Consider the following 26064-nt stretch of genomic DNA (forward strand, 5'->3'; position numbering starts at 1 on the left):
TCTTTTATGTATAAATGTTCATGCTTTTTAACATACATGAGTGCTGTGAACAAGACTTCTAGTCTGCTGCTGACTGTACTCACTCTGAAGCCTTGAAAAGAAATACGATTGATGGTATGGAGTTGCCGGCTGCTTTTATTCGATGACTATTTGCCATGAGGTATCATGTTGAACTTCCAGTGACCAGTATGAGAGAGTGAGAGTGAAAACACCAAATTTAACACACCAGAGACTTTGTAACACTAATGAGCCACATTGGGCCCAATTTGGACATTTTCTCTTAGCCCTTGTACACACGGTTCGGATATTCCGATGGACAATGTCCAATAGGACCGTGTTGTTGGATAATCCGACTGTGTGTGGGCTCCATCGGACTGTTTCTGTCGGAATATCCGATGGACAAAGTTTTAGAGCTGGGCTATAAAACTTTCCGACAACATGATCTGATCGGACTTTGTCCGATTGTGTGTAGAGAATTCCGATCGGACAAAGTGCCACGCATGCTCAGATCAAATACCTAGACCAGTGATGGCGAACCTTTTTGAGTCTGAGTGCCCAAACTGAAATAAATAAGTTGGTTTTGTGTTGTAAAGTGCCAACACGGCAATTCGCGAGAGAGGGGTGCTGAGCAAAAGAGAGGGGGTGTGTATAAGAGAGAGGGGGGTTGTGAGAGACAGAGAGGACACATAGAGAAAGGTGACAGAGAGTGAGGGGGGGACAGATAGATAGAGATAGGGGACACACACAGAGAGGGGGGACACACGGGGGGCAGAGAGATAGGGGCACAGAGAGGGGGAGGGGGGACAGAGGGGGAGGGGTGTGAGATGCTGAGAGAAATGGGACAGAGAGAGAGAGAGGCATGGGACAGAGAGAGAGAGAGATATGGGACAGATAAAGGGGAGGGCACAGTGACAGAGAGAGAGAGAGAGGTGACAGAGTGAGGGGGGGGCAGATAGATAGAGATAGGGGACACACACAGAGAGGGGGGACACACGGGGGGCAGAGAGAGAGGGGGGGACAGAGAGATGGGGCGAACATAGAGGGGGAGGAGTGTGAGAGATTCTGAGAGAGAGAGGGGGAAAAGAGAGAGAGGGGGGACAGAGAGAGAGAGAGGGGGCACAGAGAGAGGGGGACACAGAGAGAGAGGGGAGGACAGAGAGAGAGAGAGAGGGGGGACACAGAGAGAGAGAGGGGGGACACAGAGAGAGAGAGGGGGGACACAGAGAGAGGGGGGACACAGAGAGGGGGAGCAGAAAGAGGGGGACACGGGGGCTGAAAAAGAGGAGAGCTGAGAGAAAGGGAGACCTCTAGCTATGTCCTTATCTGCAATCCCTGCTCTGCCTCCCTGCCCCAGTCTTTGTCTGCAGGTATTCAGTGTATAATTGTGCCCGGTACCTGCTGCCATGTTCTGCCCATTGTGAACCAGGACCCTCTCGAGTGCCCACAGAGATGGCTCTGCGTGCCAGCTGTGGCACGCGTGCCATAGGTTCGCCATCACTGACCTAGACCAAAGCTATTGGCTACTAGCCTGAACGTAGTCCCGTCGTAACGATATAACGTTGTCACGTTACGTACGATCGGATTTTCCAACAACTTTGTCTGACCGTGTGTATGCAACACAAGTTTTGGACAAAATCCGTTGGATAAAATCCCACGGATTTTGTTGTCGGAATGTCCGACCGTGTGTACAAGGGCTTAGGGTGTACTCACTTTAGACATTAATGGCTGTGTGTTGAGTTATTTTGAGGGGACAGCAAATTTACACTGTCACACAAGGTGTACACTCACTACTTTACATTGTAGCAAAGTGTCATTTCTTCAGTCTTGCCAGATGAAAAGATATAATAAAATATTTACAAAAATGTGAGGGGTGTACTCACTTTTGTGAGATACTGTATATACGTGATCCTGCGCACAGAGGCCACCCTGTAGCAGTAAAACTGCTGTAGGGCGGTCGGCAAGTGGTTAAAAATGGATTAAATAGCATTTTCAGTTTGCGGTGCTCGAATACAGTTATGATCTGCCTTAGAGTCCAGTTTTTGGAGAGAATGAACCAGTATACACAAACAACACGACAACTGTTTAATAATCAGTGGTGCGGTTTTATTGACTGAACATTAAAAAAATCTGATAAGAATTACCCATTGCATAATATATATTGAATATTCATATTTTTTCCTTTTTTTTTTTTCAAATATCGGACAGTGTCATAATAGAAATTACACATACTGTTTAAAAAGTACAGTAAAATAATAAATAGCACTAAAGGCCACTTGTATAAAATTGTGTTCCCTTATCAACCAAAATCTGAAAAGCGTCTCCGTATCATGAAGAATTAGCAAGCAAGGCACAAATACAAATATTTATCTGATGCCCTAGATGAAAATGCTGACCGCATTGAAATCCATTATTTTATTTTTTTATCCTATTTTGGGACTGTTATGAGAAAAAAAAAAAAAAAGTGTCGCCCATACCAACCAGATTTCAGCAGTTATATTTCTATTTCATGTTATTAAAAAAGTTTACTTTTATATACCTGATTTTACTCACCGAGTAATCCCACCAATAGGACGTTAGCTTTCATGTTCTCAACTATGGTAGAAAAATATTCGCTGAAATATGGTTGGCAGGTATGGGCAACAGACCATTTACATTACGTTCAGTTTTTATACGCTGGCCCTTTTGACCACAGGAACTGATGGAAACTATCGTTTTAAATCGGGCAGACCAACCCTCGAAATTGTAAGTTCTTAGTAACATCATTAAAGTTAGAAGAAGACTATTTAAACACTGGATTCAAAGCAACAGCTGCTAAAATCAAGTATAGATCTTTCTTCCAATTAACTTCTGACCCACCTGATCCAACACCACATAAAGCAACTCAGGGTAATTAGTGGTACATATGAGTTGGCGCACAGTTGGAATGCCCCCCCCCCCCCCAACATACATATACTGTAAAATAAATAAATGCACTTGCTCTACAGCACAACACAATGCACAGACGCTAACAGAGTTTGTGTTGTGCAGTGCTACATTTCCAAAAATAGAGCAGGAATTCTTTTTATTTTGTCCATTGAGGCTTGTTGTATCCAACCCTAGTGTATCTAAACCCAAAAATAAGATTTGTTACACTCACTGTAAAATTATTTTCCCTTTCTTTCATTGAAGGACACAGCAAAGATCTTGGTCTGACCATTGGGTTATGGCGCCACCTTCAAGGAAAAAAGCTGAATGTTTGGAGAAAGGAGATTAAGATCTCCGTGGTGTTCTTCAGTGAAAGAAGGAGAAAATAGGATTTTTTTGTACTCACTATAAAATTATTTTCTCTAAGTTCATTGAAGAACACAACGGAGAGCTTGATGTCTGACCATTGAGTTTTTTTTTTTCTTTTTTCTTGATGCCATAACACAATGGTCAGAGATCAAGATCTCCACGGTGTCCTTCAATGAACAGTGAGTACAATAAATCCTACTTTCTCCTCCGTTCATGGAAGAACACAGCGGAGATCTCGATCTCTGAGCATTGTTCAAGATCTCCACTGTGTCCTTCACTAAATGAAAGAGAAAAAAATTGTAATGTCTATTCACTATGAAAGGCAATTAAAGATTGCTTAAACCCAAAAGCAAGAATTTTAGTATATTGCAGCTTACCATTCCTTAGGTGTGATGGCTGCATTGGTTTCCTCTTTTTAGGCTAGGAACATGTTTCGGCAGGTACAGAAAATACATGTAGATCTTGCCAAAAATAAAGTGTGTAGTGTATTTATCTTTCTTGTGTAGACTACTTATCCCATCAACTACCATATAATAGACCTGTGCATTCGTTTTCGTCCGAATGCATTTTCGTCCGAATTTCGGGTATTTTCGTTCTCGTTTTAACAAACGATAACGAACGTGCAGAATCCGAAAACCGAAAGATCCTACATAAACAAATGCTTTATTTTCGTTCCGACAACAGTTCGATATAGATAGGAGATTCGACATGACACTGACAATAGTGATCTGTGTCCATCGAACCTGTGGTCGAATGTTCCTAACCTTAGCTCTATTAGTCCAAGATTATTCTACATAGAGAGAAAAGATTTGACATAGAGAGAAAAGATTCAACATTATAGAGACAATAGCTAAAAAGGTCGAATGTGCCTAACCTAACTCTATTAGTCCAAGATTATTCTACATAGTGAGAAAAGATTCGACATGAAGATTTGATGAAGCAGTCACCGCTAGCGAACATTTATGGTCAAATGCTCCACCCATAGGCTATAGAAGAATTGTAATGTTGGTTCACTAGTAATAATAATTAATAAATATAATTATTACTAGTGTCATACAACATTAGAATTCTACTATAGCTTGTAGGCAGAACCAGAAATTTACAATTGCAGCGTCGTACAGTTTACCTGCTCCATCAAATCTTCTTAAAATGTTCGACAGACACCATAAGCCTTCAATGACAGATCCGACCTTAATTATTTCGGATTTTTCAGACTAATGCATTTTTTAATGAAACAAAATGAATAAAAACGAATTTTGGGAGTAACTGAACAAATCTATTTTTCGGACGAAAACTAAATTCCGAAATGAGTGTACACATAATGGGACAGGATGTGTGTTATATGCGAAATTTCTTGGTGAAAATATTGAAAATAGCCTAAAAAAACAAAAAAATCAAATGCAACCACTACTTCTAAGGACTGATAAACTGCTATATTTTACATTTTTGTTTTTTTATTTTAAATAAGCTTTACTTGCCTTTAAAGTTGATTTGGATGCCCTAATGCAACAGCCATCAAAACACAAAAAAAGTGCATCAATCCAATGGGCTAAAAGGGTTTCTTCAACCAGAAACAGGCTTCTCTTGATTCCAACTAAAGTGACCCAAGAAACAGTTAATAGCAATAGTAACGTACACCTCATGGGATTTTTGTTAATTGTTATGTTCCAGAGATACACTATATTGTCAAAGGTATTGAGACGCCTGCTTTTACACGCACATTACTTTGGTATCCCAGTCTTAGTCCGTAGGGGTCAATATTGAGTTGGCTCACCCTTTGCAGCTATAACAGCTTCAACTCTTCTGAGAAGGCTGCCCACAAGGTTTAGGAGTGTGTCTATGGGAATGTTTGACCATTCTTCCAGAAGCGCATTCGTGAGGTCAGGACTCTGTGCAGGCCAGTCAAGTTCCTCCACCCCAAACTTGCTCATCCATGTCTTTATGGAGCTTGCCCTGTGCCGGAACAGGAAGGGGCCAATCCCAAACTGTTCCCACAAAGTTGGGAGCATGAAATTGTCCAAAATATCTTGGTATGCTGACACCTTAAGAGTTCCCTTCACTGGAACTAAGGGGCCAAGCCCAACCCCTAAATAACAATCCACGTCATAATCCCCCCTCCCCCAAATGATTTGGGCCAGTGCACAAAACAAGGTCCATAAAGACATGGATGAGCGAGTTCGGGGTGAAGGTCCTGACCTCAACCCAATAGAACACCTTTTGGGATGAATTTGAGCGGAGACTGCGAGCCAGGACATCTTGTCCAACATCAGTGCATGACCTCACAAATGTGCTTCTGGAAGAATGGTCAAACATTCCCATAGACACACTCCTAAACCTTGTGGACAGCCTTCCCAGAAGAGTTGAAGTTGTTATAGCTGCAAAGGGTGAGCCAACTCAATTTTGAACCCTACGGACTAAGTCTGGGATGCCATTAAAGTTCATGTGCGTGTAAAGGCAGGCGTCCCGATACATTTGACAATATAGTGTGATTTTCTTTCCTTCAATCCCCCAGCGTTATGTTTAGTCCCTCTGGGCAATGGGGAAAATTTGACTCGCTCACCTTCCTCCCATGTGACAGTGGTGGTCCCTGGTGATGGGCCAAATTGGCACCTAGTGCGGTCCCATGATAACAAGGGTAGGGTCCTTAGTCCGTTATAAGCTCATCACTTTGAGCTTAAACAGAAATTCTCCCATGCAGTAGAAGGATAGTAAAAGGAAGGTAAGTAAAAGTAGCTGGGGAAGGAGTATTAAATTGTGCATGTTGTTTGCTCTGCATGAGTATAGCGCTGGTTCACTTTAACACCAGAATATGTGTTTTACAATAACTCATACAAAAGTTTAATTCACATCATCAACCGCTACTACCCCCATCCAGCATCTGAGCAATGATGGTAAGAAAAATGTTCTTAGTGTATTTTATTCTTCATCATCAGGCTTTGTGCCCCCCTAGAGGACCCTGCAGTAGGTTTGTTTGGGAATCAGTACCCTGGCTGCATCACAAGTTGGACATCACCAACATACCCACAAGAAAGTGGGGTGGCCGATGCATTACAGCAGTGCTGAAGAATTGTCACAGTAAAAATGCAAAGGTTATTATTTATTTAGCAAGGCCTTTCCAATGTACAAAAGAGAGATCCTAATTTTGACGGCCTCTATGTTCAACTTGGCGCCCATCACCCATCACACCATCATTAAAAGTAAGTCCTGAAATGGAGCAGGATCATAAGACGTCATATGTTGAAATGGTTGAGCTACTCTTTCCAAAACTTCCCCATCTGTGGCATGAATATACTAGGACAGCAGTCTACACATCTCTAATGCCACCTCAGTTCTTCAGTGTAGGGAAAGTGCAAGGAAGAAAAAATAAATTAGTTGCATTCCATTTGGTCCCTATAGGACAATTCCCATAAATGCCCACTGATCACAATGGAATTTACCTATGCTGTTTTGCTATTTTATAAAGCTATATTACTTTGCAATGTCATTCCTTAGCAATGTAAAGTTCTAGAAGACATAAAGGAAGCTGTGCACTGACAGCATCATGGCAGTTTTCTATTAGAAGCTTAGAGGGTCTCTGAACTTCTGACACCTATTCATATAAACAGAATGCCCTGAGGTTGTTCGGAATGTATCTCGTGTGTCTCATTTCCAAACCAAATAAATTGCAGAGGAAGAAACAACAGCCTAGTGACCACAAAAGCAATAAGCTTGTCATCCTTTGGTATATGACCTTGAAAAATACAGTCTGACATCCAAAAGAAAACCTAAAAACGCTTGTCCTCAACTAGTCGAGCAATTAGGAATAGAAGAAAAACATAAAAGTTCAGACTTGGCAGTAAAATGATATACAAGGCTAAACAGTTTCAAATTGTGGAAGGTAAGAGATATAAATAAAACCATAAATTAAAAAATGAGCCCATCTTCACAAATGGGATCTGCTTCTGCCACTTCTCAACCTGTTGCTTTAAAGTGAATTTTAAATGAATGTAGGTGGTATTGAGTAAATAATAATTTTTTTTTATATTTGAATGATCTGCCTAAGAGCGGGCAAAAAGTGGGCAAAAATGAACACCCACAATTACGGTAGTATTTTTCGGCCAAAAAAAGCCAAAGTTGATTTCACTTTCACCAGTTTCCACCCACTGCCCCTTCCCTGTCCAGCGAGAGTGCCCATAAGCTAGTGTCACACTTGGTTTCCTGTCCTGAACCGGTAAACGGCAGGGCAGAAGAATACTCTGCCGTTTTTACAGGACACTCCCTTGCCGGCTAGATGAACAAGGTGTCTCTCTCTCCCTGGTGAGTGATATTCATCGGCATTTCCATCAATTGGAAGCAATGCTTCACTCATCCAGCAAGGGACAGAGCACCTCAGGGACACAGGTGTTTTCACAGCACTTTTTATCACTCTTATCCCCACTGAAAAGATAGCAAAAGTGTGACTTCAGCCTTACTGGCCACTGGGGCACTGGACAGTGGAATGGCAGTTGCTGTTTTTCTGTAACGTGAAAACAATGACAGAAGGTAGGTAATGGAACACATGGAAACCATGTAAAGTCCACACTATATGCAAGTCAGAATTCCAAAAAAATTTAAACCTATTTTGTGCATGTAGATTTCCCATTAATTCCCTATACAATGGGTGGGGAACATACTTTGAGTCTCAATGCTATAAAGATACTGCTGTTCCTTGCAGCCACTTAAATTATGATGACATCATCAGCCATAATAATGGAAGCCCTTATTCACTTTTTTTAGGTTGACCTGATTGGAAGGTCTATGCATTCCTATGGACAGGAGGGTTCAAACAGATGTGTACATTTACACCTGCCTACCTCCTGGTCTGATTCGGTACGCAAAAAAAAATAAAAAGGAAGGGGATCAGTTCTCTTCTGTTTAGGTGAAACGAATCGGAGAGTAGTTGGGTGTAAACGGACAATGGAGTCCATTAAATCCTGGCCACCTATGGAGCAGAGCAGGCTCTGTGTCAACTCTTCAGAAACTGGGCGGACATGGATGTGTCACCCCTCTTTTCTGCTCCAATTACCAGGGGATCTATGATTTGGTCCCCTTATTGGAACAAAATCCATCTCATGTAAAAGAGGCCTTTATGTGCTTAGTGTGTTGAGGTGACAGTTAAAACTACTTTAAAGTCTCCCCACACACATCAACAATGTGCAGAAAAGTCTCCACACACCTCATCTGAGTTCAGTTTCACCACACATAACGTTGCAATGAAGGGCCAAACAAAACAGAAGGCACCAAATGCTTCTAGGTGGGCTGACGGAAATGCTCTGCAATTAAAGAACTTTGGTCAAATGGAAATGCAAGAGATTTTGTAAAGGAAATCTGTCATAAGAAGACAATAGAGCTTGGCTTTGTTGACCTCTTGTGAAACTCTTGCTTCAATGCTTTGAGTCACCAATCTTCATAATATTTTCTGGTTGGCAACTCAGAAAGACCTAAAGCTAGAGGAACAACATAACAGCCAAGAGAAAAGGGTCAGCTCAATCACATTCCAAGAATCATAGGGTTTATTGTGATTTAGATGACAACCGTCAACAAGTATCACGCAACACCTTAATCATCGGACATCACGTGATACCCACTTTCAGGGCAGTTTGACTTTCATTCCAGCATTCAACACCTCCAAATATCTTGACCCACCCCTTTCACTCTAGGACTATAACTTTCTGCTCTGCTATATCTATACGTTTTTTTAAGCTGCAGTGCCCATAAGTCCTAATCTTTTGAAATTTCTCCCTTTATCCCTGAGGGTTAGAAGCATGAAGATACCATAAACAGTAACACGTAAAACCGTACCAGTTTTTTCCAAAAACCGTACCAAGGTTACATTATGTTGTCAAATTTAGGTGCAAAGAAAGCTCAATGGAGTACTTTATTAACATAATTGTATACAATGCAGTATTGACAGTTTTGGGTGCCAATTAATTTTCTTCACTAATTAGGAAAAAAGTTTTCCAGTTGTATACTACAGTTGAGGATAACTTGTCAGACTCAGAACACATATAAGGGGGCTAGCACTGCCAATTTGTTTTGGAATGCACATGCTGCAGGTCCTATCATGTCTACTATAGACTCTACGGCAGGTGTCTCAAATTTAAATGAAACAGTGGGCTGAACTGAGAAGGCTGATTCTTCAAAGGGGCCACAGTATGTCTATTGAGGGCACACCTACTTTAAACAAATGATGGCACTTTGGAACTTGAAGATGAATTCCATGTATGGTATATTTGTACATGTTATAGTTACAGCGGTCCAGCTTGAACCAATGTAACTATTTCTATACCACACATGGCTATGCCATTGGAAGCTGGAAATCACTGAAGGAGACTGTGCTACTCCAGTGATCTCCACCTGCTTCTGAGTCCATGCTAAGTGGCTGGCCTGATGCATTCTGAATACAGGAGGTTGGCTGCTCAGCATAGACGCCATTCAGATAATGCTTTACATTTTCTGAATGAATGCAAGCATTCTCTGATTGGACGATGTGGAGATGCCAACCTCCTATATCCAGCTTCCAGGTATATTGGCCGGGTATAGCATATACATAGTTACATTGGGCCAAGCTGGATCAACATTTGAAGTTCTTATCCTTAAACCACCGAAAGTCACGAAGAAGCGAGAAGGTCGCTTGAGGCCCATAAATCAACAATTTGACATGCCTGAGAATTGCTGCATTATAGCAATATTTCAGGCTGGGGTTTCACTGGTTATGTACTTGTCCAAAGTCACTGTTTCATTAGCATCAACTGACAAATTGGGTATATTTTACATGTACTGTATTTGTTACTTTGTCAGTTTTGACATCAAAGTGTTGGGTTTTTAGATATCGCCGATATTGCTGCCACCTAGATCTCCCATTGAAGAATGGGAAATAAAGTTGATGAGTGAATGGCAGTGACAATCTTTTTAGAGTAGAAAATAATTGAATAGTGTTGGAATTGATCTTTCACTGCTTCATAACTATGCCCTAGTAGATTAGAGGAGATGATATCCCAGGGCGACTCAAATTGTTCTAGATAAGTCAAAACTATAACCTCTGCAGCCCTCTAGAATCAATCAGGACGAGATTGAAGGGGAATAACATTTTATTACATCATTTACAGCAGATAAAGGACTCTCTTATCAAGGCCTGCATAGCAAAAGCTTCAAGATCTACTGTAGGGGCTATACTACTTACTCAGAGTGGTTATTATCATATATTACCTATAATAGGTCCATATTGATATTCTTACAGTGAATTTAAGACTCACTAAAACAAGCAGCTGGAATGTTATTGACCTAATTGGATGAGAATTGGTCTAATATGCCTTCTTTCTCTGATTTAAAATGCACTAGGCACTTGCAGTCCTTGGATTTCAAATATAGTTTAAAGGGAGCGCATTGCAATGAATACACAGCTTTCAAGGAGACATTTTCTCAGCTAGTTTATAATTAATTGAAGAACTAATTCCAAAGATATTTTATGCTGTTAAGCTCTACGTTTAAAGCAGAGTTAACTTTAACTTAACTTTTTTTTTGAGTCACGGCACCCTTTAAAAGTATGAAAAATCTCAAGGCACCCCAGTCAAAATGTAGATTACCTAAATGCTACTTATCAATGGGAAACCTGAGCCTGGGACAATGCACACAACCACCTTGATGAAATTACCTTCACATCAGAAGCCCCCCTTCACATTTAAACCCCACTTTCACATCAGAAGCCCTCCATCACATCAAAATCCTCCCTTCACATCTGAGGTCTGCTTGCACCATGGCAACTCATGATGCTGATCGGAGGCAAACTGGGTTCAATGCTTAGGGCACCTCAGGGGAACTCAGAAGGCACCTTGGTTGAGAAACACTGGTTTAAACGACTGTTAAAATGCATGAATGTGTGCAGGCACATAGAGAGCTAAGATGGCCATACACTGGTTGATTTTTTTTCAACTAATGCTCATGCAAAAAAATCTCATCAGTACATTAGTTAATGCCAACAGAGACTTGAAGAATGTCATTCAAAATTTTGTTTGCTTAAAATTCAAATTTGGGATGAATGGAATTTCCTGAACATAAACAACGTAAAGTTAGAATTTCATTCATTTTAGAAAAAAGTTTTCCATTCTGCTCCTTCAAATTTTCATGTCACTTCAGTAAAATATGAACGTTGATTTGACAGCACTAACCATTAGAACATTTAATGATCATTCATAAAATTGAAATATTTTTAAACCAAATTTTACTACTTTATGGTCAGCTTTAGGGTCTATGTTGAAAGGTCTAAATGGCACTAGAAAAAGCCATGGTATTGTAGCGGATTACATTTTGGACAAAATGTCATACGCATGTAAATTTAGTTTTTTTCCTCAGAACAGTAGGGGTTCTGAGGGTTAATTACATAGGTTGGCCTTAACATCAGTCTGGCCAGGCTGTGTTTGGAAGTTCTGCGTAGTCATGTGAACGGTGAGGTGCACATGACAGGCCAGAAACAGGCCTGGTTGGATGTTTAGGTATCAGCCTTCTCGGGAACCAATCAGTGGGAGTGCCAGGGCGTGCTGAGGAGTCTGGGAAGGGGTACTTAAGAGGTGTGGATCACGTGTTCGACATCCCGCAACATGTTCCTGTTAGAGGCCCCTGGTAGACCCATCTGGTCTGGGGTAGGGATCCATCTGTTCCCGAGTCTCGGAACCTGCTGGTCCGAGGTGCAGTAACTGAGGGAGGATTCAAGGTGTCCGGGTGTGCTCTCGGCTTGGAGAGGCACCACAGCTCGTGGAAGTGACCGGGGGAGGACTCTTTGGAGGGGGGCCGGCAAGTGGCATCCTGAGTTGGGAAGGAGATTGACGAATCCACGCTTTTCCAGTACCATTGAGCAGACAGGAAACGTTCCAGGTACTGAGGAAAAGGTTCCTGTTCACCTTGAGTTACAACTTGTACACGTTCATAGGACTGCTTCAAGTTTTGAGTCAACGTGCTGACTGCCATGATCTCTTGCTAGAGATCTGTTCAGCCTTGAAGTACCCAGCTGTGAGTGGCTACTCTCTGGGTGGAATTAGAGACTTTGCTAGACCTGCAGTTCAAGGTGCCTGAGTTTTTCACCCGTGCCCTCTGTTCCCCTGAGAGACTGTTATTGGATGTTACTACTGCAAAATAAAACCTTTGTTAAAGGACTTCATCTATGTCAGTGTTCAAGTCGTTGGGTATCAACCCTGGGAACCCCTAGATGTGGAAGAGCAGGCCAAGAGGAGGTAAAAAGCCCAACAAGTCAAGGCTGCCCAGCAAGGGTTGTGGCCGCTACAGTATCATTTAGCAGAGGTGTTTGTTGTGTTTTTGCCAGTTTATGTTTGTTACTATAAGGGGGCTATAAAGGGGCTACAATATGTTGGCAGGGGACAGGCCTTTCTACTGCAGCTGCAGCTTTTTTCTTTGTAAGGCAAACTTAAGAGGAGTTAAACTGAAAATTCAGTTGAGCTTTAAAGGAGAAGTACAGCCAAATTTAGCTTGGCTGTACTTCCCCCTATGGATCACGGTAGTGCAGTTTGTTATGCACTCCTGTGACCCATTTTCAGCAGAGTTGGCTGATTTCACAGGGCCGGTCCAGGCTTGAGCAAGATTGCAACAATCATGCCTGGACCGGCACCCGGCTACGACTCTCAGCGAGCCGTTAAGAGCCTGAGCCAACCACTACCGCCCCCTCCACAGCCCAGCAGTGAGTGGGGGGGGGGGGGGGCAGAGCAGACAGCCAGTGGCTGACAGTCACCAGCTCTTTGCTCAGGGAGCACTGAAAAACGAGTGTTTGATCGATCGGTTCTCAGTGTTAGATCCGGTGGGGGACAGATGCCATCTAGGTAAGTATGATTCTGCAAAAAAAAAAAAAAAGCCCATACTTCTTTTTTAACAGGTCAATCATGTCACAAGAGAGTTTGCCTTATCGACAGAGTATAGTGAGATGAGCCAAGATGGATACAAAGGTGACACCAGTTCCTGAATCATGCTATATCAGGAGTACTATTGCCAAAAACTAACAATCAGGCAGAGCATATGTAGCCCAATCATCATGCACGCAGCAAGTGTGCACACTTTAAGAGCAAGAATCTCATCACTTAAGTCCCTAAAACAAATGGGAAATCAAAACACCCCATGTAGACTTTATCTAGACTTTATCTAGTTTCCATGAATCAAACTGTGAACAAAGCACAGATATACAAAGCCTGAAAAGCAGTTCTAATCGTTTGCTAGCATCGGTAAGTGGTAGAGTTATCTAATACAAACATTTAAATCCTTCTCTATGCCCAAAGACCCATCAATCAATCAATCATGTTGCGTTAGCATCACACCCAATGGTCTGTTTTTTTACAAATTGTGAAAGAGTAAGTATCAAAATATACATGTGCCTTTGGCTCAGCAGTCCTTTTCAACTACAGTACAAGTGAAAAATTGCATACAGACCCTTAAGTACAACCATCAGATTCACCCTACCAACTTGTATACAGAGAACATGAAATAATGACATTTGCAAGATTTTCTGTTTGGAACATATAGCCAAAATATAAAAAAATAAAAAACAATAAAAGTATGCACACAAAAGACGTGGATTTTGTCTTAAAGTAGGATTTGTGGCCAGGTTATGGACATTCAATTATGTACATGCTTCTAACAGGTGGTACAAATTATTTAGTGCTCACTGACCTTTCTAGCTAAAGACACCATAGTGTAATATATCCTCAAAGCTCTGAGAAAAATATTTTTTCTCTTTCATTTTATATCACTAGTTCATTGGTTTCCCCCACCGGTAGTGGCTTGCCAGCCTTCCAACCTTCTAATGTCTAAGGTAAACACAGAGCAGGTGCACAGGAAGAGGGGAGAAAGTAGAGTGCCAAGACCCACCTTGAACAAGGTCGGTGCTCCTCTTGTGAATTTTGAGGATGAATGGCTCCATGGCATTTGCAGCTACAGAAGTCATTAAGGGTTTGTTTAATAGTTTATATACTGGTTGCAATGAATATGTAAACACTTGAATGTCCATAGCCTGGCCATGGTCCTGCTTTAGGTAAAGAATGTAGTTTTTACTAATAGTGCAAAACAGTTTTCATTTCTTTCTCTTTCTGAGAAGTGATAAAACTCTTCTATCAATTCAAATCATTTAAAGAAACAACATTTTTCAGTGTTTTGTATTGCCAGAAATATTTAAATCTCAGAGTATAAGGAAGTAAACTCATCGATTTAACAGTTTAAAAAAACAGTTACATCCCTGGCATGTGTCGGAAATGTAACTGTCACATTGGTTGTGCTCGCATCCAAACTATTAAACCATCCATTGGTTGATGCCATAACTGATCAGATGTGATGCATCATGGCAGTTGAAGATTAAACAGAGGCCAAGATGGCAGCTTCCTTGGCTGAAAACGATAGGAGGGTTTACTTAAACTTAAATAACACATAATTCTCCGTCTCTGAAGATGAGAGGGGTGCTATTAACTGATCTCCTAAACTAGATACCCATACTAATTTGTTGTCTATGCCAACTCTCATCCATGTAAGATTATTGGGAGTTAGTGGAAGGCAAGCTGTGTCTCCACCATTTCATTATCATGACTGACACCGGGGGCACGAGAACACAATTCTATTGGTCCATGACAAAGCCAAAGCATTTCTTATGGGGCTTCATTCGGACAAGATCACATATATCATACTAAAGAGGAGAAGTGGCGATACATGGCTCCCTATTTATTATTCTTCTACATATTTATGACTTTTAGAAGCAGAAGGACCAAGTGGGTTGTTCATAAGCCTATATTTTTTCCAGCCAAGAGCAAACACAAAGTCATGGTCAAATGTTTTTGATCAAAATAATAGAATTCTAAAATGAGTCCATGTAGGAGGGTTCCCTGGGGATCTTGTCTGCCCTAAAGCTGAACAAGATACCTATAGGATGACATGAAAGGTGAGGAGTGAGCTCTAGCATGGAAATTGCATTGGCGCAGTCCTAAAACAATATCACCAAGCTGCTCCACAACACTTAATGTTAATGGTACCAGTACACATTGACCTCAAGAGGCTGCAGAACAACAATGATCCTTATTATGAGAAAATACCATACAAACAATATTTTCCATTTTTCTTCACTCTATTTTCATTAAAAAATATTCAATATCGACGCCTAAGGGCCTCCACCATGTGATGAAAATGTCTCTTCCCAGCAAGCTATAACAAGCCACCCCAATTACTGAAACATTAGTGGAATGACCCATTCAGAAATGGCTGCCCATAGTTTGTCTTCTCACTTTGCGATCTGTAAACAGAATAAAATATATTATACAAATAAACGCTTTGGGATTTCTAGTAACCTTTTAGCTTTTCGCTTTTGAACAACTACAAGTCTCAGCATCCTCCCAGCTGTGACAGATTTTGGCAACAGTTGGCCACTCTTCCTGGTGCAGCCATGCCCTGGAGAACATGAAGGAGAGTCCCATAAAAAAGAAGTCCCAGATTTTGTTAAAAGCTGTCTTAGGGGGAGACCAGCAATTGGAGAATTAACTGTGTTGGCACTGCTGATCAATTCTGAAAATGTTAGTTACCAGGCTGTCAATTGCATGCTCAACACATTCTGAAGTTGCTAACTGGCATGCTGCCATGGTGCTGTTCAAGCTTTGAAATTTCATGGGTCACTGATAGGAAACAGGAATGTAGCAGGACCCAGAACTCCTAACCCAGTCTCACTAAAAATTTTATTCAGATGGTCAACATGCCAGCCAAGCAACTAGCATGTTCAGCAAAGGGTTTTCAAATAGCAGCACCTACATTTGTCTCCAGACAGGTTCCCTTTAAGTTCCATTAACGTTTACTGATATCTTTTACAGCCGGCAGCTGAGGAGCTCATTATTTAAAAAAAAAAAAAGACACAATTTTTTTTCTTTATAGCAACAGTGACACCTGCAGCCAATATGGTGGTACTGCAGAGCATCTGAAAAAACAAATCAGTCAAAAAACCCAAAGTAACATTAGATATGACAATTGTTGTATTTAGCCTTAAAACAACATTTAAAAAAATTATATTTTATATAACAGTACTTATGTAAACTTCAGACCACAATGAAAATAACCGCTTTCCAGAATATAAATAAGAAATTTTCCCTTGGCATGTCTAAATAGAAATTTTAAATACATTTCAGATTGGTGACTGATTAATACAGTAAAGAAAATAAATATGTTTTATGCTGTCCAGTGAATTTGTTTTGTTTTTGTTTTTTTGGTATAGGGGGATGAAGATGAAGAAGCTAGACCATTCTTTAGGCAACTTTAATCGACTGGCTTACGTACACCCTATTTTAAATTATATCAGATACTTTGCTGTTATATATACCTTAAGCTGTAAGCTTTAAATCATAAGGTAGACATTTACATTTCTATTGCCCTAGGATATGACACAGAGATGCTGTGTGGTACTGTTATATGCCATGGAGGAAAGCAGAACTATGTCATGTCTAGGGGGCCTGTAACTATAGGCCTTGTATACCCGGGCTTCACTACAGAAACATAACAATGTCACGTTGATAAGGGCCTCTGCCGGTGATGATGCGGGCGTCACTTGTGTTACGGACCAGTATCCGTGCAAAAGTGATATAAGCTAAGCCTAAGGCAGTTAAATTTTTAGGATGAGGGAGTAATAATATAAGGTTGTAGTTGAAACTTGGTAGACTGAGGGTCAGCCTCTGGCTTCTTTGATGAGTTTGGTATACCAACAACAAGAACTCATAATTAACAATTTGGCTCCTATGCACTTGGGAGGTTTTGGGGGTGTCCATCCAACTTGTTTCAATCTATATTCCCTTTTTATTTTACTCCTCATAGTATAAAATAAAGAATTCAACAGGGAGAGTTGGTACTCCTCGCAATGGCCATAGCACGTACGCAGGCCTAGGAACTTATCCCTAATAAATAAGTTTTATTTGTTTAGGTCATGGTCTAGTGAATAGTAGTTGGCCACATTTAAGTGAACTTGGATGAACAGTGAAACATCCTCACCATAGGCCCCTTTCACACGGGATGGATCAGTAATGATCTGCCCCGTGATGATCTGCTTGCTAAGCAGGGATCGCTCCATTGTCCCCGCTGAGCCGGCGGATAACAGGGCAGTCCCTGCACACTGTGCAGGGACCGCCCTGTCAGCTCTCCGTTCTCCTCTATGGGGGATCGGATGAGCACAGACCGTCTGTCCATGTTCATCCGATCTGATCTGCAGACGGATAAAAAAATAGGATTTCCCTCCATCTGCAGAATCGGACAATAGCGGAGGCGGACGATATCGGGTGTCTGCGGATGTTCATCCGCAGACACCCGCTATCCCATAGGGATGCATGTATGTCCGTATTTCATCCGCAAAAGGATGGATGAAATACGGACATACTGTTTGCATGTGTGAAAGGGGCCTTACTCAGGAGGCTTCCTCAGTTATGAGTGTAGGAAACCTACTATAGCAGGGGTGTCCAACCTTTTGACCTTTCTGGGCCATATTGGAGGAATGATCTTGGGCCACACATAAAATGTACTAACCATAAGGACAGATGATGAGCAGAAAAAGTCAGGCAGATCACAAGTTAATGATCGCTGATATAGATGATGTACCTGAATCTGAATAATACATTTATTTTTTGTTGTGATATTGTTTATTATAAAAGTAAAAGAGGTCAACATAAAACGAGTGCGATATTTGACACAGTTTTTGATAAACGAACACATCAATATCTGGTTGGATGGATAGAGTAGCAAATCTCAATGAATTCTCAAGGTGCTCATCAGAAGTTTTGGTTCTAATTTTGCCCTTCAAGTGCTTCATCCTTGAAAACAGCTCACAAATATAGGTGCTTCCGAACACTGATGACATGACTAAGGCATGATTGTGAAGAGTGGGAGATTTTTCTTTGGGAAGATAAAAAAACTAAAAGTCAAGTAAAGAGACACTGACAATTATTTCTTGGGCCACATGTGTTTGCTACAGTAAATGTAAATTCAAAAAAAAAAAAATCAACAATTTTAGGTAAATTTACGCTTTTGTGTTGGGCTGCATTCATAACCATCTAGGGCCACAGGTTGGACAACCCTGTACTATACATTTAAGTCGTATGGACAACGTAGGCACCTTAATACAAACCGTGTTGCCCATTTTAGTTTAAATGTTGGATTATGTTTCTGACGCTCAACAGAACTGTAGAAGTCACTTGGATGATTGGTCCACTTGAATGTGACTAACTACTACCAAAATGCTCTGTTTCCTACCAACATTTCCTACCAACATTGGCAGCAAGTTTCATTTATACTAGCCAAGCTGATACAATCCTAAAGCAGTAGTCTGGGAACCACACATAGACCACAGATGCTTTGGGTGTTACTACTGGTATACTCTCAGCAGGTGACTGTCAGTATTAAGGCTGGGTTCCCACCACTGCGAATCCAATTCACAATAGAAGGAGATTTTGACCGGCTCTCTATGGAGCCGGTTCACATATCTCGGCTGAGGCTCCTGTGCAAATTTGCACAGGATCCCTGTGCGTCTTTTGTTCTGCTTCAGGTCCAAATTCAGCCAAAAATTCATGCTGAAATTGGACCCGAAACAGTGAACAGGGACGCACAAGACGCCTGCTGGGAGCTGCATTGTTATTAGGTTTAAACCTAGCCTTAAGCTTTTTGGAATGCTATTTTTTTTTTCTTAGATCAGTAGCTTCTTAGCGGGTGATTGCCCCTATAAATTCTTTTTTAGTGCAATTGTTACCTACATATACAACAACTGTCACTAAGCACGATTTAAAGACCTCTGACACTTTGCATGCAAATGTCAAAGCTCTCAGGTTCTCCCATTGTTTGTGCCTATTGTGCCTGGGCTGATGGTGCCTTACAGTCCAAATATTTTAAAGGCATACTTAGTTGCCCTCTGTCTTTTCAGTCTTGAAGAAAAACCCATGTACACATAAACAGACATGTATTTTTAAACCTGTATCTAGTAATATCAAATAAAGTTACCCAAAGGTGGCGAAAAAAAGAAATAAAAATGCAGCTCTGAAAATGAAAGTTGCCATGTTTACAATGAAAGGTGAAATACCACAACCACATTACCCTCTGCATAGTTCCACCCAAAGGTTATGTGCCTTTTTAGTTACAAAATATAAAATAGAATTTATTATTTTTTTTTTTAACATTTATATTGTGTAAATGCATGCAACTCATGCTGGAGTCTAAAAGCTGTTCCTGTTAGTGGTAAGCAACCAAAAGTGAGGGGGGAAAAAAAAAGTGGCGCGATGCAGTGACTACAAATTGAAGCATGCATCGTATGTAGCCAACGGTGATCTTAACTATTCAACTTTGGAAAGTGTATAGTGACTTGTACAAATAGTACATCATACGAAAAGATAAATTACCCCCTCCCTCTCCCCTCATTTTCTTTAAGTAGGTTTAGAAGGTGTCCATGCCGAATCGGAGATACCCTCTCCTGTTGACGACAAAGTCATGGGGCCACTTGGTGTGAATGGGTCTGTATCGGTGTCCGTTTCACCTTCCGCTAAGAAGCGTTTATCTCTCATCCACGTTGAGCCATTAGAACCAAAATTAAAGTCTTCTTTTTCTTGGGAAATGCTGAACCCGCTGGGGGACCTTTGAAGTTCATCATGGGTCACTGATAGAAAAGATAAAGGGGTGTCACTGTCCCTTGTAAAACTTCTTCTATGGATGGGGGAACCCCTCTCGATATAAGGACTCGATCCCTCTCCTTTGTGGCAGAAATCCCCCCGTGTGTCTATTAAAGTCTGAATAGGCAAAACAGTTGGCCTTTCAGTGTAGTTGGCTGAAGAGGACATCGACCTTCTGGAACAATTGTCACCATTAAAAGGCATAGGTGAAGTAAAATCCACGGGGTAGTCTTCAAAGAACCCATACTGGTCCATTTTGTTAAATGAAACTTGGTGCAAGTTGAAGGGATCCACATGGGCGCAAGACTCTGTGTAGTTATAAATTACCCTCCCGACTTCAGAGTATTGGTTTTCTTCTCCTTCTTCTTTAACTGTTGCCTCTGGGAGTGGATAGTATTCTGTAACTTGGACCTGTAGCTGATCCATATGTTGCATGTGCATGTCAACCAGAAAATCCAGTTTCCTTTCCATGTCTTGGACCTGATCCAGGATTCACGGAAGGAAAAAAAAATGAACACAGAAAATAAATAGTTTAATAAACATACAAATGGAATCTCCATCCAGCTGTAGACTTATTTACAACCTAATTGTATAAGGTAACATGTACAACTTATCCCTTGAGAATCCCTTGTATTGTGCAACTGACAAAAAACTCCTATTTAACGTTTTTGAATCTGATTGTCAGTCGAATGTCAGGATAGCTGACAAAGGGGTAAGGAGGCCAAACTATGGAAATAGCTAGGTTTCAATTTTTCTCAAAATCAAAAAGCAATCAAAGACTTAAAATAGTGGTTTTGATGAACCGAAAGGCAATGGAATTTAATTAGCCTGATCAAACCCATTGGAAAAAATCAAGTCACTTTTAAAGACATTAACCATACTGTTTTTTTGTTTATAATTTAATAAACTGTATTAAAGCTATCAACGTATTGCCCAATTACAGCTTCCCAAACAACTGAATTCCAGTGGTCGATCAAACTCTGCTGATTACTTGTGTTGTATTTGCATTCCTGGTGAATAAAAATTGACTGAAAATGGTGTTTCAATTAACACGGGCTGAATGGATCAAGGCAACAAAAAACTGTTGGTGTTAAGTTCCCTTGAAATATATTGATTGTTCCCATTGCAAAAATTATAAAGGAAACTGCCAGAAATTCTTTGCATGCAGGAATGAGCAAAATTAAAAGTGGTGCACACATCAGAAATACAATGACAGCTTGGTTGATAAATCCATGACATTGATGTGGCTATTTTTGATCACCAAACCCACTCATTCCATGTCAGTTAATATCGACATCTGGTTCGCATGGTTTTGCTTAACAACATAGCCATGTCACACAGCTCTGGAGTCCAACATGGCTTTGGTTTGAACAAAAGCAATTTTTGACAACGTTTTGACAAATGCTAAATCCGTTCACTGTGAAATAGAGTTTGCCAGCTCATCCCTATATCTGGGTATGACCAGCAACAACCCTGTCCTTCTACAGGCTGTTTCAACATTTCACAAATAAACACCATTGCTTAAAATGTTGGTTTATACTGTACCTGTCTTTCCACTTTCACAAATTTTCCCATCATACTTTGGTCTTCATATTCTGATGCTTTGGAACTATAGGGATCATGCCTGAAAGAGAATGAAGTCCCATGGATGATATTTTGTGAAGTAAAAAGAACCTGTTTCTATTTTTTTCTCTTGCTAACAATTCGTTTTTTTTTTTACATAATATCCTATTGATGATTTCCCTTGGCTATGTAGGCTGGTAGTCAGTTCTGGGCACCTGCTACTTCATGGGCATCTCCTTTCTTTCAGTGGTCAGTAGCTGCTCAGCTGTCTGTTAATTACCAGCGACTCGTTACCACAGTGACTCACCTGATTACCATTAACCTGCCTCATTAGTCCAGCCTCTTTACTATTTAAGCAGCTTTGCTCATTTCCTCCTTTCCCTTGCGTGGTCTATGATCTCTAAGTACTTCCTTCCTGTGCTCCTGTGTATGACTTCCCTTCCAATTTCTGTTCCTGAATTTTGCTCCTGACTATGCTGACTTCTGGTTTCCTAACCCTGGTTCGTCTGATTACCTGCTCTGGCATCCAAACCCTGGCTTCTGTTTTTTGATTACGTTCCTAAACTGTGTTATTTCTGCCATTTCTTTAAAGGTGTGATTTTAACTGCACTTTCTGTCTCCATTTGGTTTTTGGTTACTGACACTGGTTTAGCATTGGGACCCTTCCATTGCTCTTAATAGATGCGAGCCAGCACTCTGAATATTAAAATGCCTGATTGGTTGACAGAGTCCTGTACATTACACTCTGATTGGTGGGTCTATTCCTTTCAAATGTTGCTCCAGATAAGTCGGCCTTTAGTACAGAACCCAAATTTAACAGCACTAGAGAACGGCTGGTTCATCTAGGAATATTGCGTGTATGCTTGAAAACAGTAACCACTTCAAAAAAGAAACATGTCAAGATCTCAAATACATTTTGTAATAAGGAAATACTATTCTCTAGAACTTCTTCTGGTCATCCTAACATATAATAAACTGCATAACATTAACGGCTTGAGCATCAGGGCCATATTACCTTGGAGATTGTTGAGATGGATAGCTGTATCCTCCACCAAGTCCACCCATTCCTTTCTGGGACTTTTTATGTTTGGGGGTGGAAAGAGGACCTGGAGCAAAAACCATATCTATTCTGAAGAAGAAGAAATGAAGACAGGAATTTTCTATGTGATCTGAAAAGTTAGCTGTAGCACAAGTTAACAACAGAATTTAAACTCAGCCCACCCCAAAGAAATATTTTGGTAATAGGGGGACCCTAATTTAAAGAGACAGTCTTTAGCTACGTTTAGGTTTTTGTAGTCCAGCAGTGCAATCTCTGTCATAATGCCTGACTCTACAAAGTCATACAAAAAGATAAGCTGCACTTATTCAAATGTATTTTCTGGTATCTTTTGTAGCACTACTCCCACAGGGGTTGCAGATGATTGGTTTAATCACTCACACCGCCAGGCAACAAGCATTTTCCACACTTTCTCCAGACACAAGAAACAGTCTTTGAGCTTGGTTTTTGTTGTTTTATTAGGGGTAATAGCTTGGATGCAGAATATGAATCATGGGATGCCCAACTTGGTTGCAACAGAAACAGGGACAACTTCCTCCCTATGCACACAGGCTCCAGAACTGACTTCCTCCTGAACACTGACAGTCTGATAATAAACAGATGCAAGAGCCCGTTAAGGACTAGGAACTCTCAGTCTCTTGGAAAGTAGCATAAAGTGTTGTAGGCTGCATACTGAAGTACCTCCAACTCCACTGTAGGCACTGATCCCAGCTCTACCGACTGCAGGAACTACAAGCCCTCCTGGCTGCTCCTTCACCAGCCTACCCAGCTACTCCTTCACCAGCCCACCCGGCTGCTCCGAAGATCTCCCAGGGCAAGGGAAAGGAAAGATTAAGCACAACGCTGTCCTCCAGAAAGGCTTGCTACATGTGGCAGTCTCTTCCCTTTTGTATCCCTAGGTGTGCTGATGTACTCAAACTGTCCCCCTTGCTCCGTAGGCAAGAATCCTTTCAAACGGAACTGCTGTCAGGATCCTCCCAAGCCAGCCAGAGCTGTAGGCTAAGGACAAGGGGGTCCCCTCCAAGGCCACTGACAGTCTCCTCAGCACTCCATATTCCACCCGACTCTCCTACTGGCATGACTCATCCATATTTAAGGGCTGGCTCAGCCACCCTGCCAGGCCCACTGCCTGCGAATTGGCCAAGAACCCCTAAGTATGTAGATTAACCCTCCTGGCATCTGCACTATTACTTCTAGACATTTCTTCAAACTTCCAGAACCAGGAGGAGGCACCAGATTCCTGCCTTTGTGAGTCATCCAGCCTGACCTGCAGTAAACCAATGACCCAATTAAGACTCACAAATATAAATGTGCCTACACTCACACTAGTAGCACACTAGAAGGTGCTACACTTTATTCATCAGGACAACATGAGCAGAGAGTACACACCTTGGACTTCCTCCTCTAAGGAATTCCCGGTGGTACTCTTTGTTCATGCTGTATGGATAAATAAAGTTACCAGCATTTTGGATTTTCTGCAGAGTGCAGCTGGTCCTTTCCTTTAGATTTGTGAATGAATGAGTGACTTGTATAGTGCTACCTATGTGAACTGAATCGCCTCAGGGTGCTTTCTTGCCACCGTTGTCCATCTGCAGCTTTTTACGTGGTCCTTTAGCCTGTAGGGTCCCGACACACTTACAACACATACAACATTGATATACACATACATACTATGGTCAATTTTTTGGACAGGGTCTAATTAACCTACCTGCATGTCTTTGGAGTGTGGGAGGAAACCGGAGTACCCGGAGGAAACCCACGCAGGCACAGGGAGAACATGCAAACTCCAGGAAGATAGTGTCGTGGTCAGGATTTGAACCAGCAACCCTATTGCTGCTAGGTGAAAGTGCTAACCACTACACCACTGTGCTGCCCGTGGGGCATAGGATGTGGGGCATAGGATGAGCCCCTGCTGGCTTTTAGCACTCGACCTTCCATGATGGTGACCCGGATTTAGGGCCTGGGAGTAGCATGTTTTATATTTTTACCAAGATACTGCCCAAATTTCTTCCTGTCCACCTGGAGAATTTGAGTGTTCCCTCCAAAGGTTCATGTGTGCCACCTACTCTTACTGAGCTCTCCAAAACATGAAATCCAGCACTAAGAGCCAGTCAGGGTCTGCTGCATGAATATCAACTGCCAAGAACATGATAATAGCAGAAAAGAACAGAGCCTACAGAGGGGCCAATTTAAAACAGAGTACGGATATCACAATCCAGCCAAAACTACAATATTGTGGCCCATTTACAAAATGTTGGCCATGATGTAGAGCCTGCAGTGCCCTGCATAGTACTCTCTGCTTAATGCTGCAGAAAGAACTCAATGACTGGAAAAGAGGCTAGTCACATCACACGTGATTTTTATTGATAACATGACCAGGCTAGGATCTCTTCCTCTGATTTTTTTCTCTCCAAGTGTATGTCAAGGCAAAATAAAAAAAAAACATATTTAGCACATCTCTGCAATACATATACAATACATAAACATTGCCCCATATTTTATCCTTATAAAAACACTAAAAGTAAAGACAAATAATTGTTTATGTGCCAGAAACGTATTAAAACATTTAACTATTTTCCTGTTTGAGCTGACAATACAGTGTGGAATCTTGAGCTTGAAAATCTTGAGCCCTTGTACACACGGTCGGACATTCCGATGGAAAATGTCCGATATGACCGCGTTGTCAGATAATCCGACCGTGTGTGGGCTCCATCGGACTGTTTCCGTCGGAATATCTGACAAACCAAGTTTTCCAGCTGGGCTATAAAATTTTCCGACAACATGATCTGATCGAACTTTGTCCGATCATGTGTAGAGAATTCCGATCGGACAAAGTGCCACGCATGCTCAAATCAAATTCCTAGACCAAAGCTATTGGCTACTAGCCTGAACGTAGTCCCGTCGTAACAAAATAACGTCACCACGTTCTGAACGATCGGATTTTCTGACAACTTTGTCCGACCATGTGTATGCAATGGTTTCGGACAAAATCCGACGGATTTGGTTGTCGGAATGTCCGACCGTGTGTACAAGGGCTAAGATGTGTGGTGTCAGCCCTGCCTCCTTCATTTCTGATGGATTACAAAGAACACAGATCTCCCCTCATCTCATCCTCCATCCTAATCTCAAACACCGCTCCTCATCACCTCCAACCTCTCTATCTCATCCTTCCTCCTCATTTACAAAACCCCTCTTCACCTCCTCCTCCTCCCCAACTCATCCTCCCTCCTCATTCCCCCCCCCCCACCCTGTAATCTCATGCTCCCTCCTCATCTCCAAAACCCCTCCTCATCTCCTCCCTTCACCTCATCCTCCCTCCTCATCTACTAAACCCCTCATTTCCTACCCCTCCCCAACTAATCCTCCCTTCTCATCCCCCACCCACCCTTTAATCTCATGCTCCCTCCTCATCTCCAAAACCCCTCCTCATCTCCCCCCTTCACCTCATCCTCCCTCCTCATCTACTAAACCCCAACCTTCTCCTGCTCTACAAGA

General features: G+C 41.6%; 1 protein-coding gene across 2 annotated transcripts in view; it reads right to left on the reverse strand.

Moving 5' to 3' along the window:
* Positions 1–5665: 5665 nt before the first annotated feature.
* KCNQ3 (potassium voltage-gated channel subfamily Q member 3) overlaps positions 5666–26064 on the reverse strand; it is a 391330-nt gene continuing 370931 nt past the window's right edge. For both annotated transcript variants that reach the window (XM_077493360.1, XM_077493361.1), the window contains 3 exons: positions 22528–22641; positions 21495–21573; positions 5666–20429 (listed from right to left, as the gene is read on the reverse strand). In XM_077493360.1, coding sequence (XP_077349486.1) covers positions 19707–20429; positions 21495–21573; positions 22528–22641 — 916 coding nt within the window. In that variant the 3' untranslated portion in view covers positions 5666–19706. The remainder of the gene's footprint in view (positions 20430–21494; positions 21574–22527; positions 22642–26064) is intronic.

This window comes from Lithobates pipiens, unplaced genomic scaffold (genome assembly GCF_037356315.1).
Source record: "Lithobates pipiens isolate NorthernLeopardFrog02 unplaced genomic scaffold, aLitPip1_a1.2 Scaffold_19, whole genome shotgun sequence".
NCBI lineage: Eukaryota > Metazoa > Chordata > Amphibia > Anura > Ranidae > Lithobates > Lithobates pipiens.